This window comes from Hypanus sabinus, chromosome 12 (genome assembly GCF_030144855.1).
Source record: "Hypanus sabinus isolate sHypSab1 chromosome 12, sHypSab1.hap1, whole genome shotgun sequence".
NCBI lineage: Eukaryota > Metazoa > Chordata > Chondrichthyes > Myliobatiformes > Dasyatidae > Hypanus > Hypanus sabinus.
The window spans coordinates 1,311,935-1,326,089 of NC_082717.1; the positions used below are offsets into that span (position 1 = coordinate 1,311,935).

At 50.0% G+C, this 14,155-nt stretch overlaps 1 protein-coding gene across 3 annotated transcripts in view; it reads right to left on the reverse strand.

Moving 5' to 3' along the window:
* Nucleotides 1-14,155, reverse strand: part of adcy3a (adenylate cyclase 3a) — a 247,262-nt gene that overhangs the window by 52,253 nt on the left and 180,854 nt on the right. For all 3 annotated transcript variants that reach the window (XM_059985413.1, XM_059985414.1, XM_059985415.1), the window contains 7 exons: nt 12,562-12,727; nt 11,880-11,987; nt 6,947-7,089; nt 6,274-6,435; nt 5,417-5,504; nt 4,046-4,162; nt 2,486-2,742 (listed from right to left, as the gene is read on the reverse strand). In XM_059985413.1, the coding sequence (XP_059841396.1) occupies nt 2,486-2,742; nt 4,046-4,162; nt 5,417-5,504; nt 6,274-6,435; nt 6,947-7,089; nt 11,880-11,987; nt 12,562-12,727 (1,041 nt within the window). The remainder of the gene's footprint in view (nt 1-2,485; nt 2,743-4,045; nt 4,163-5,416; nt 5,505-6,273; nt 6,436-6,946; nt 7,090-11,879; nt 11,988-12,561; nt 12,728-14,155) is intronic.

Here is a 14,155-nt window from a genome sequence, read left to right on the forward strand (position 1 = left end):
AAAAGAGATAAATATTTAATGAATATACTGTTGGTGGCTGGTAAAAAGACTCTTACTAGGAAATGGTTATCACAGGAGAGCCCAACTTTAAATACATGGATGGAAATTACAATGGACATTTACAAAATGGAGAAGATAACAGCATCTGTTAATCATAAGCTGGAACAATTTGATTCATACTGGGAAAAATGGTTTAACTACATAATGCCTCAGGCCTGATTTTATTCTCACAAATCAATGAATCTGTTGTAAAAAAAAGATCACTCCCTACTTGTACATAGTTTTTTCCTTTTGCTTGTTTTTTCTTTCCACTCTTTTCTATAAGTGTATACCTCAGACAGCTTTCATCAGACTCTTTATCCTGTTGTAACCTTAGACAACCTTCCTCATTTTCTTGATCCTGTTGTAATCTTATACGATCTTTCTCGAATTCTAGATATTATTGTTACCTTAGATAACCTTCATCAGACTCTAGATCCCATTGTAACATCAGACAATGTTCCTCCAATAATAGATCCTGTTGTGACCTTAGACAATCTTCCTCTGATTCTTGTTCCTGTTGTAACTTTATACAACCATCCTTACTGTCCACCACATCTCGAGTTCTGATGACTTGCAGAGATTTTCTAACTACTATATTCTCATGGAAATCATTAACATACATGCAGTGGCCACATTATTTTGTATCTCCTGCATTGAATAAGGTGACCACTGAGTGTATGTTTGTGGTCTTCTGCTGCTGTCGCTCATCCACTTTAAGGATCAATGTGTAGGATTGAGTTTAAGAGCTGAGAGGTAATGTTGCAGCTCAGACCTCACTTGGAGTACTGTGCTCAGTTCTGGTCACCTCACTACAGGAAGGATGTGGAAACCATAGGAAGGATGCACAGGAGATTCACAAGGATATTGCCTGGATTGGGGAGCATGCCTTAGGAGAAGAGGTTGAGGGAACTCGGCCTTTTCTCCTTGGAGCAGCGTAGGATGAGGTGACCTGATAGAGGTGTATAAGATGATGAGAGCCACTGATTGTGTGGATAGTAGGAGGATTTTTCCCAGGGCAAGAATGGATAACATGAGAGGGCACAGTTTTAAGGTGCTTGGAAGTAGGTACAGAGGAAGTGTCAAGGGTAAGTTTTTTTTTGCAGAGAGTGTTGAGTGCGTGGAATGGGCTGCTGGCAACGGTGGTGCAGGCAGATACAATAGGGTCTTTTAGGAGAACCCTGGATAGGTACATGGACCTTAGAAAAATGGAGAGCTAATTTACGTCATCTCACCTTTCCTGTTCTGATTTGTACAGCTGCATCGCGGCGGCAGCCATGTTTGGCAGACAGTGTTCATATCGTAAAGTTTACAAAGATCTGTTTCAAATCCTGTAGATAGCTCACTAATTTTTTATTGAAAAAAATATTGATTCACTATGTCAAAGTCAAAAGAAGTGAAGGGTGTGAATTGCAAAAGAACTGCTAATTGTTTAAAGTTGAATGGCTTAACAAAATAGTAGAAACTGCTACACTGAAACGTCACAGTAGATACAAGTTCACTGTTGACTTTTATAAATAGTCTTTGTGTTCATTTAGAAGAAAGGTGAGAATCAAAAGCTATCAATTAGATAGAAGTTCTATTAGTCTAGATAGAGTTTACAAAGAATGGGTAAATGCCAAAGACAGGAGAGAGAAAAAATAACTGAGTGACTTAAATGTGTATGTTATTTTGTTGTTATTCTGTGCCATTTTATGTCAAATATTTTGTAAACCGACATAAACTGTGCCAGGTGTGCATTCAGAGCACACATACTTTGTCACAGGAAAAAAAATTGCACAACATAAGATTTTTACGCACACTAACTACTAAAAATTAGAAGGAACTTTGGCTATGGGTCACCCTAGGTAATTTCTAAAGTACGTACATGTACGGCACAGCATAGTGGGCCAAAGGGCCTGTATTGTGCTGTAGGTTTTCTACGTTTCTGAAACTAGACCTAGAATTGTCCACCTCTTGCAGCCAAGGACCAAAATCTTGTTATGATTTGGAGGCTTACATGCCTCAATGAACCAGACAGTTATGCTGGCTGGAGTCAGGACTTTATGTTTTGGCTCTTAGTAGGGTTACCAATGCCAAACAGGTCAAAGGATAGGGGACAGACTAAGAGTGGTCCACCAGTCCTCTGGGTTCGGGAGTTCTGCTCAGAGCTAACAACCCTGACTGGTCAATCAAAATGGCTACTGAATCAGCAATGAAGAATCCTTCTACATCTGATGACGATGTATTCCTGAGCCTACAGCTGGGACTTGCATGACTGACAGTAGTGAAAACTGAGAGGAAGACACTGGCACAATGAAAGAAGCTCTGACCACTGCTGGAAATAGAGAACTTCATTGCTGCCCTAAACAGCTATCGTGTAAGAGGCATCAAGTAAGTTGCTGCCCCAACTGCGGAAGTTTATCAATTCTGTCCACACACACCCCCCTGCTCTAAAGTCACTTACTGGGAATGCTGGAAGCGTTCTCGGTCGTAGTCTTCAAAGATGTCCCTCCAGACCAAGAGGCTGAGTAGGGTGTAGGTCCCACCCGCCACAAGCATCAGGGAGGACTTCACCATGTGACTGGCTTGCACTAGCATGGTAATCCCGATCAGGAGGAGCACGCAGAGGCTACTGTAATACTTGGGATCCTTTACACAGCTACGGTGAAGCTGGCTGATGTTCCTGTAGGGTGGAGTCCCAGAACTCTGCAGGCAGATGAGCTGGGAGAGAAAACATGCGAGTTCAAGTTAAATTGTCATTCCGCCATACATATGAACACAGTCAAAATAAACAGCGTTCCTCTGGGGCCAAGGTGCAAAATACAAGGTCAACTATCATGCATAATACATATAGAACACATAGTCATGGGTGCAGAAAATCATAAAGATCGTTTAGCCCTAGTCCCGAAGTGTCCTGGCCTGTAGATTGATTGTGCATGGATGTTGTCTTGGAGCCATGTTTCTGCAAGAACAAGCCCGCAACAGTTCCCCATCTCACGCAAGAGCAGTCGCAGATGAATGCATTCCAGCTTGTCTTCCCCGTCCCCAGACATAGATGGAATCCAGCAGCTCTAACAGGTCTCCTCAGTGGACGCAACAGATGATCCGGAACCACGAGGGGCCTGGCCTGTGCCACAACCCAGGTCATGCAGCTGAAACGTAACTGACAGCCCCACTTATGGCATTGTCAGACCACCCAGACCAGGCTCACTCAGAACCCAACTCACCCTCTCCTCCATTTCTGGGACATTCAGACCCTAATCCGAACCTGAATCAAACTCACCATCACCTCTGTCCCTGACACAACCTGCCCCAAACCCAGACTCTAATCGTGACCGCAACCCCCCAACCCCATCAAAGCCATAACCCTTACTCACCATCACCTCTGTCCCTTACACAACAGACCTAAACTCAGCACTGACCCCTGACCCCATCAGAACCATAACCCCAACTCACTGTCACCTCTGTCCCTTACACAACAGACCTAAACTCAGCACTGACCCCTGACCCCATCAGAACCATAACCCCAACTCACTGTCACCTGTGCCCCAGGTACAAACGACCAAAATTCAGACTCTAATCATGACCAAAACCTCACCCCCAAACTCAGCACCAATCCTGACCCAAACTGCAACCCTGGCCACAACCTTGATCATGACTGCATAGGAGTAGGTGTGCGGGTATATCAATGTGTGAGTGTGTAGGTACACGTTTGTGTGAGTGTGTGTGAGTCTGAATGAGCAAGTGTGTGTGAGTGTGTAGGTACACGTTTGTGTGAGTGTGTGTGAGTCTGAATGAGCAAGTGTGTGTGAGTGTGTAGGTACATGTATGTGTGAGTGTGCAGAAGTCGTGTGTGAGTGTGCAGGTACACGGATGTGTGAGTGTGCAGGAGTCAGTGTGTGTGAGTCTAAATGAGCGAGTGTGTGTGTGAGTGTCTAGGTACACATATGTGTGAGTGCTCAGAAGTCGTGTGAGAGTGTGTAGGAGTCAATGTGTTTGAATGAGTGTGAGTGTGTGCACTCACCATGTCAACAGTGTGTGCCAGGGTGAGGATGAGGGCGGCTGTGATGGCACACGTGTTACGTGCCCAGCGAGTCCGATCAATCCACGTGGAGAACACCACCAGCTTTGACGGAAAGATCTGAAACACAGACAGCACTAGGTGAGAGGAAGGGAGAGTGAGGGAGGAAGATAGTGTGGGGAGGGAGAGATAGCATGACGGTGTGAGGGAGGGTAGGAGACAGCATGAGAGGGTGAGGAAATGAGGGAGACAGCATGAGAGGTAAGGGAGGCAGACCGCGGGATGGGGTGAGGGAGGACACACCATGAGAGGGAGTGATGGACTGATAGTCTCACTGCGACAGAGTGACGGACTGACTGTCATGGTCTCTTCTGGCAATTGCCCACCTGGCTATTTACCTCAGGAATTGGGCCTCAATCCCCTTGTTTAGATCCAATCATTCCCAGGTTCCACTAACTACACACACCTGCTTTCCATCAGAAAATGCAAGATAAAAACTCTGTGATCACACCAAGGAGCTGCCAGTTTGTTGGTTGACTCTAGTGTAAGTAACATCGTTTCATGGTTCTTAGGACTGCCAGCCCTAAGTCTAGCATTGCTCCTGGATACCGACTCCATGCTCGTCAGGTCAATAACGTCTCCCGACTCTGTCCCGTGTTCTGCGCTTGGGTTCGTCCACTGCCAATCTTGTGTAACACCGACGGACTCCCCATCAGGGAGTGATGAATCAAAATTTCTTATCGTGAGGGGATCGATGGACTGAAGGTCTGTCCATGAGGGGAAGTGACGGATGGCGTGGGGGGGTGACGGACAGTGTGGGGGTTGTGACAGATGGTGTGGGGGGAGTGAAGGGGTGACGGACGGCATGGGGGGGTGATGGGGTGACAGATGGTGTGGAGGGGTGACGGATGTTGTGGGGGGTTGACAGGGTGACAAACGGTGTGGGGGGGTGACGGACAGTATGGGGGGCCGATGGACTGTGTGGGGGGGTGACGGTGATGGACGGTGTGGGGGGGGTGAGGGGATGACGGACGTTGTGGGGGTGATGGATGGCGTGAGGGTGTGGGGGGTGAAGGACAGTGTGGGGGTTTGACAGGTTGACAGACGGTGTGGGGGGGGTGATGGACATAATGGGGGGTTGACAGGGTGACGGACGGCATTGGTGGTTGATGGGGTGACGGACGGTGTGAGGGGGTGACGGAGCGACTGACTTTCTCTTTGGGTGGTGATGTGGAAGACCTCCCTCTGGGGCTGTGACGTACTAATAGTGTCACCCTAGGGTGGTGACAGACTAATGGTTTCACTAAGGGCCTCCCCCTGGGGCTGTGTCGGACTAATAGTCTCCCCCGGGGGTTTGACTAGTGAAAGACTCACCCTGGGGAAGACGGCAGCAAGTGAGATGATGGTGAGGATCAGAAGGAGAATCTCGCCGAAGATGAAGGTGACATAGTTGATCCACAATCTGAGAATGGAGAGAGAAATTGAAACCCCCACAACTCCGTCAGGCCAAACCAGACCCTTCTGCCTTTCCCCCTACCCAGAGTGGGGTGAATGCCACAGTGTGGACACCCCTCCCCCTGCTGAACTCTCACTCTGAGGGAGTGGGCAAGTTCTCTGTCCTCTGCTCTCTCGTTACACCACTCAGCTGGTCAGGCAGTTGCTGAGGGGAGGCTGTTAACCCTTTCCACTCCACAAACCTTCCCTATCACAGGGTAAATCGTGAACTCGTGACCACAGACCTCCTGCAGTTTTTATGGAAGTGACACTGAGGTGTAGAAGTCTCTACAACGGGTTGCGAAAACAGCTCAAGGCTTCACAGACAGCAGCTGACCCACCAGCAAGGATGTGATTAACGATCCCAGCTAACCCCCTCATGGCTTGCTTGTCTCAGAACACCCATTCTGTCCCGGTGAAGGTTGCCTGATCCTCCATTCTATCCTGGTGAGGGGCCCCTGAACCCCGGTCTTGTCTCAGTGATGGGTCTCTCAACCCCATCCTGTGCTTGTGATGGGTCCTTCACTCTCCTCCTGTCCCTGAACCCCCATCCTGTCCCAGTGCCCCTCCACATCCTGCCCTGGTGACGGATGCTGATTCTGACCTCCCCCGTGACCTGCCATTCCGGATCACCTTGACCCGACATTCTGACCTCTGACCAAAACCCCTGACCTCTGTGGCAAGATCTCAGCAACTTTGAAAGGGCCATTGCCCAGTGCCACGTAGTGAATCCTGACCCTGGGTCGATGGATAGCTGGACAAGGAAGGAGAAGGCGAGGACGACACAGGAGCAACTGATGGCAGCCCCACTCTGCTTCTCCCGCTCCACTGAGAACCGGTTCTCCATCTCTGGCGCCTTGAATCGGAGCGACAGGAGGTTCGTGCATCGTCCTTTCGTCCTGTCAACAACACGTGCTCGGGTCAGTGGGAGCACTGCCAGTCTCAATGGTGCAACATTCTCCCACCACCCCTCATCCCAGTGCTCCAGCCCATCCCTCCACACCCACCGCCTGACCTCACCCTGCAAACTTCAATCTAAACACACCGACCAGATCCCGTGACCTCTGACAATGACTCACTGTATTACTCACAATCTTGACACTACCCCATTCTACAACCCATGACCAAATCCTCCCCAAACCACAAACCCTGACTCTGACTCACAGCCCCACATGCCTCACCCAGAGCCCTGACCCTGAACTCACTCAATGACCCTGAGCTTCTGATGACCCGGTTGTGAACTCACTCAATGACCCTGAGCTTCTGATGACCCGGTTGTGAACTCACTCAATGACCCTGAGCTTCTGATGACCCGGTTGTGAACTCACTCAATGACCCTGAGCTTCTGATGACCCGGTTGTGAACTCACTCAATGACCCTGAGCTTCTGATGACCCGGTTGTGAACTCACGCCTGCACATTCTCTCGCTCCAACAGGGCAGCATTCAGCAACTCATTCAACTCCTGCTGGTTCTGTTCCGAGTCAACCACCCGTTCTGACAGATCTCGTAACCGCAGCCTCCTCCGTGGGTTGGGGAATGAAGGGTTAACGACCTACCCAAGGGCAAAAGAAAGAGTGAGGGACCTCCTTGCATATCTCACACTGTTCCAGGGCGATGTCAGCTCCATACCTTGCTCACCGTCTCACACCACTCTACACCCTCCGTTATGCACTGTGCCTCTCCATTACACACCATTGTACACTGTCTCGCATGCTGTTACATGCTGTGCCTCTCCATTACACACCATTGTACACTGTCTCACTCTGTGCCTCTCCATTACACACTGTCTCACTCAGTTACACACTGTGCTTCTCTGTTACACACCATTGTACAGTGTCTCACTCAGTTACACACTGTGCCTCTCCGTTACACACCATTGTACAGTCTCACTCTGTTACACACTGTGCTTTTCCGTTATACACCATTGTACACTGTCTCACTCAGTTACACACTGTGCTTCTCTGTTACACACCATTGTACATTGTCTCACTCAGTTACACACCATTGTACAGCCTCACTCTGTTACACACTGTGCTTTTCCGTTATACACCATTGTACACTGTCTCTCTCAGTTACACACTGTGCCTCTCCGTTACACACCATTGTACACTGTCTCACTGTTACATACTATCTCACTCTGTTACACACTGTGCCTCTCCGTTACACACTATTGTACACCGTCTCACTCTGTTACACACTGTGCCTCTCCACTGTACACTGTCTCACTCTGTTACATACTGTGCCTCTCCATTACACATCATTACACACTCTCACTCTGTTACACACTGTGCCTCTCCAGTACACACCATTGTACACTGTCTCACTCCGTTACACACTGTGCCTCTCCATTACACACCATTGTACAGTGTCTCACTCAGTTACACACTGTGCCTCTCCGTTACACACCATTGTACAGTCTCACTCTGTTACACACTGTGCTTTTCCGTTACACACCATTGTACACTGTCTCACTGTTACATACTATCTCACTCTGTTACACACTGTGCCTCTCCGTTACACACTATTGTACACCGTCTCACTCTGTTACACTGTGCCTCTCCACTTAACACTGTCTCACTCTGTTACATACTGTGCCTCTCCATTACACAACATTGTACACTGTCTCACTCTGTGCCTCTCCATTACACATCATTACACACTCTCACTCTGTTACACACTGTGCCTCTCCAGTACACACCATTGTACACTGTCTCACTCCGTTACACACTGTGCCTCTCCATTACACACCATTGTACATTGTTTCACTCTGTTACACGCTGCTCCCTCCCTTACAAACTTCTCCAGTCTGTTACACACACAGCTCCTCCGTCAGTTTTCTACCCAGTTCCCAAGTTTCCATCAACACCATCAATATGTATGTCTCGCTGATCCCTGCCCTCAATCCCATCACCTTGATCTTTTAAATATTTTCCTTTGGCTTTGGCTGCCTCACTAAATCTGTCTGCTGGGTCTCCGATATCACCCACACTCCCAGCACACCGACTGTACCATTCACACTGTACTGAATCTGTCTGCTGGCTCTCCGATACCACCCACACTCCCAGCACACCGACTGTACCATTCACACTGTACTGAATCTGTCTGCTGGGTCTCCGATATCACCCACACTCCCAGCACACCGACTGTACCATTCACACTGTACTGAATCTGTCTGCTGGCTCTCCGATACCACCCACACTCCCAGCACACCGACTGTACCATTCACACTGTACTGAATCTGTCTGCTGGCTCTCCGATACCACCCACACTCCCAGCACACCGACTGTACCATTCACACTGTACTGAATCTGTCTGCTGGCTCTCCGATACCACCCACACTCCCAGCACACCGACTGTACCATTCACACTGTACTGAATCTGTCTGCTGGCTCTCCGATACCACCCACACTCCCAGCACACCGACTGTACCATTCACACTGTACTGAATCTGTCTGCTGGGTCTCCGATATCACCCACACTCCCAGCACACCGACTGTACCATTCACACTGTACTGAATCTGTCTGCTGGGTCACCGATATCACCCACACTCCCAGCACACCAACTGTACCATTCACACTGTACTGAATCTGTCTGCTGGCTCTCCGATACCACCCAGACTCCCAGCACACCGACTGTACCATTCACACTGTACTGAATCTGTCTGCTGGGTCTCCGATATCACCCACACTCCCAGCACACCGACTGTACCATTCACACTGTACTGAATCTGTCTGCTGGGTCACCGATATCACCCACACTCCTAGCACACCGACCGTACCATTCACACTGTACTGAATCTGTCTGCTGGGTCTCCGATATCACCCACACTCCCAGCACACCGACTGTACCATTCACACTGTACTGAATCTGTCTGCTGGCTCTCCGATACCACCCACACTCCCAGCACACCGACTGTACCATTCACACTGTACTGAATCTGTCTGCTGGGTCTCCGATATCACCCACACTCCCAGCACACCGACTGTACCATTCACACTGTACTGAATCTGTCTGCTGGGTCACCGATATCACCCACATTCCCAGCACACCGACTGTACCATTCACACTGTACTGAATCTGTCTGCTGGGTCACCGATATCACCCACACTCCCAGCACACCGACTGTACCATTCACACTGTACTGAATCTGTCTGCTGGGTCACCGATATCACCCACACTCCCAGCACACCGACTGTACCATTCACACTGTACTGAATCTGTCTGCTGGCTCTCCGATACCACCCACACTCCCAGCACACCGACTGTACCATTCACACTGTACTGAATCTGTCTGCTGGGTCACCGATATCACCCACATTCCCAGCACACCGACTATACCATTCACACTGTACTGAATCTGTCTGCTGGGTCTCCGATATCACCCACACTCCCAGCACACCGACTGTACCATTCACACTGTACTGAATCTGTCTGCTGGGTCACCGATATCACCCACATTCCCAGCACACCGACTGTACCATTCACACTGTACTGAATCTGTCTGCTGGGTCACCGATATCACCCACACTCCCAGCACACCGACTGTACCATTCACACTGTACTGAATCTGTCTGCTGGGTCACCGATATCACCCACATTCCCAGCACACCGACTGTACCATTCACACTGTACTGAATCTGTCTGCTGGGTCACCGATATCACCCACACTCCCAGCACACCGACTGTACCATTCACACTGTACTGAATCTGTCTGCTGGGTCACCGATATCACCCACATTCCCAGCACACCGACTATACCATTGACTGTTGTACTTCAATCTGTCCACTGGGTGTCTGATCCTACCGACAGTGAGTCTAAGGAGTTCCAGAATAATCCTCTTCACCTCTTCCATGTTGCATGGAGCTCAGGAATTGCCCTATGCACTTTCCCTCTTGTCCAGTAGGTCAGGAACTGTCCTCTTCACCTGCTCCCTGGTCCAGAATGTTCAGGAACTGTCCTCTTCACCTGCTCCCTGGTCCAGAATGTTCAGGAACTGTCCTCTTCACCGGCTCCCTGGTCCAGAATGTTCAGGAACTGTCCTCTTCACCTGCTCCCTGGTCCAGAATGTTCAGGAACTGTCCTCTTCACCTGCTCCCTGGTCCAGAATGTTCAGGAACTGTCCTCTTCACCTTTCCGTGGTCCAGAATGTTCAGGAACTGTCCTCTTCACCTGCTCCCTGGTCCAGAATGTTCAGGAACTGTCCTCTTCACCTGCTCCCTGGTCCAGAATGTTCAGGAACTGTTCTCTTCACCTGCTCCCTGGTCCAGAATGTTCAGGAACTGTTCTCTTCACCTTTCCGTGGTCCAGAATGTTCAGGAACTGTCCTCTTCACCTTTCCGTGGTCCAGGAGGCTCAGGAACTGTCCTCTTCACCTGCTCCCTGGTCCAGAATGTTCAGGAACTGTTCTCTTCACCTGCTCCCTGGTCCAGAATGTTCAGGAACTGTTCTCTTCACCTTTCCGTGGTCCAGAATGTTCAGGAACTGTTCTCTTCACCTTTCCGTGGTCCAGGAGGCTCAGGAACTGTTCTCTTCACCTTTCCGTGGTCCAGGAGGCTCAGGAACTGTTCTCTTCACCTTTCCGTGGTCCAGGAGGCTCAGGAACTGTTCTCTTCACCTTTCCGTGGTCCAGGAGGCTCAGGAACTGTTCTCTTCACCTTTCCGTGGTCCAGGAGGCTCAGGAACTGTTCTCTTCACCTTTCCCTGGTCCAGGAGGCTCAGGAACTGTTCTCTTCACCTTTCCGTGGTCCAGGAGGCTCAGGAACTGTTCTCTTCACCTTTCCGTGGTCCAGGAGGCTCAGGAACTGTCCTCTTCACCTTTCCGTGGTCCAGAATGTTCAGGAACTGTCCTCTTCACCTGCTCCCTGGTCCAGAATGTTCAGGAACTGTTCTCTTCACCTGCTCCCTGGTCCAGAATGTTCAGGAACTGTTCTCTTCACCTTTCCGTGGTCCAGAATGTTCAGGAACTGTCCTCTTCACCTTTCCGTGGTCCAGGAGGCTCAGGAAATTTTTTTTACCTCCACCTCGGTTGAGGAGGCTCAGGAATCGTCCTCTTCTCTCCTCTCTGGCCCAAGAAGCTTTGGAATAGTTTCCTGTTTCTATGCTCCGCAGTTGCAGGGGACTATCTGTTGTGGAAGGCACCAAAGGAGGTGCTACAGATACCAGGGTAGATCCAATCCCATCCCACTGAAACAGTTCTTCCTGCCATTTACTAGTTTACACTGACTGCTACTTTCCCCTCCCATGGTTAACCCAATCCTGTTGAGATTGCTACTAGCTGAACGCTCCCCAGCTCAGAGGCAAACACCCAACACCACACGCCCGTCCATCTCTGGCTACTGACCTGTGCGTGCAGCTCCTCTGGACTGGTGCATGAGTGACCATTGCCGTTGCATTCTGTCGTGTTAATCAACAACGGTGAGTTCCCACTGGATGAGGCCAGCGAGAGTTTCTGGGAGAGACAGGGAGAAGATGTCAGTGATATCAGGGGTAGGAAGAGAGAGATATTTCTGCTCTGCACTGTGTCACACATTCAAGAAGAGACCAGGGGGCTGTGAAGACCCAGCAGTGTCGACAGGGATGGTCTGCGGAGAACACGGAGGAATGGATCAGCAGAGGGAAATCGTCAGAAATATCCACTCCTGCTGCCTGGGAGGGTGGAAGAAATAGCACAGGGGAGGGGAAGAGTACAGGGGAGGGTGGAAGAAATAGCGCAGGGGAGGGGAAGAGCGCTGGCAAGACCAGGGTGCAAATAGGGAAGAGAAAGTTCACGAATGTGGAAGGGTGCTGGGGTGGGAGAGGAATGAGGATAGGGAAGGGGGTATGGGGTAAGGAGGGTGAAAATTGAAGAGTATTGAGGGAGAGGATAGGTGATTGGGAGGAAAGGATGTCGGGAAGGAAGTGGTGGGGAGGGGGAGAAACAGGTGAAGGGGTGAAAGGGACAAAGGGTAGAGATCGAGGGGGAGAGTGGACTGGGAAGCTTGCCCCTCACCCTGTGACCCCTGAACCCTGAACCTTGGACTCACAACTCCATTTATCCCATTTCTGGCATGTGATGTTTTGGGCACAACCACCAGGTAGGTCTCAATGCCCTTCTCCCTCAAATATTCGTTCCTCTTCCCGCCCTCTCCTGCTTCCAGCTCAAACTCCCCATTCAGACAGCTGCGAGTGCTCTGTGAGATGTGCACTCTCCTGCGGACAGAAAACAGTGCTATTATCAGAGGAGAACAGGTAACGTGGGAACAATCGGCATGAGGGAACAGAGTCTGTGTGGGGATAAAATTGGCATGAGGTGATTAGTGACACAGGGTGAACAGTGAGGCAATAGCTGACTTGGGGGAACAGTCAGTGAGGAAACAGCCGAGACGGGGTGAACAGTCAGTGAGGAAACAGCTGAGATGGGGTGAACAGTCGGTGAAGGAGCAGCTGACGTGGTGGGAGAGAGGGAGAGGGAGAGGGAGAGGGAGGGAGAACAGCTGTCATGTGGAAACAGTCAGTTTGGGATCAGCTTACAACAGAGTGAGGTTACTACCGACATGTGGAAACACTCAGTAAGGGAACAGATGACATGGGGTGAACAGTCAGTGAGGGTACAGCCGACACGGGCTGAAAAGTCATTGAGGGAACAAGCGACAGTAAGGATTGAAGAGACAATAAGGATGATCAGGTGACGCTGGGTGAAGAGACGGTAAAGCAGAAGAGTCGACATGGTGTGAAGAGACGGTAAGTGTGAACAGTCGATGCAGGGTGATGAGACGGTAAGGGGGAATAGGTGATGCAGGCTTGTAGGGATGGAAAGGGGGAACAGGCAATGCCAGGTAAAGAGATGGTAATTGGGAGTAGGTGACACAGGTTGAAGAGCTGTTAAAGGGAACAGGCAACGTGGGTTGAAGAGAACATGATGAGGAACAGGCAACACAGGGTGAAGAGGTGTTAAAGGGGGATCAGGTAACATGGGGTGAAGAGACGCTAAAGGAGAACAGGCAATGCTGGATGAAGAGACAATAAAGGGGAACAGGTGTCACTGGCTGAAGAGACGATGACGGGGAGCAGGCAACGAGGGCTGAACAGACCATGACGGGGAACAGGCAATACTGGGTAAAGAGAAGGAAAGAGGGAACAGGTGACGTGGGTTTCAGATGTAGTAAGGTGGAACAGTCAACACAGGGTGAAGGGATGAGAACGGGGAACAAGGTAAGTGGGTTGAATCGACAGTAAGTGGAAATTGGCGATATTGAGTGAAGGGAAACAGGTGATTCTCGGTGAAGAGATAGTGGGGGGGGGAAGCAACGCAGGGTGAAGAGATGGGAAGGGGGAACAGGCGATGCTGGATGAGGAGATGGTAATGGGGAACATGTGACGTGGGTTGAAGAGATGGTTAATGGAAACAGTCGACACAGGGTGAAGAGATGGGAGGAAACAGGTAACGCGGGTTGAAGAGACAGTGAGTGGGAACATGTAACATGGTGTGAAGAGACCATGAGGGTGCTGAACAGGCGATGTGGGGTAAAGAGACAGTAAGGGGAAACGGATGACATCAGGTGAAGAGGTGACACCAGGTGAAGAGACAATAAGGAGAAACAGGCAATATGGGGTGAAGAGACAGTAAGGGCGGAACAG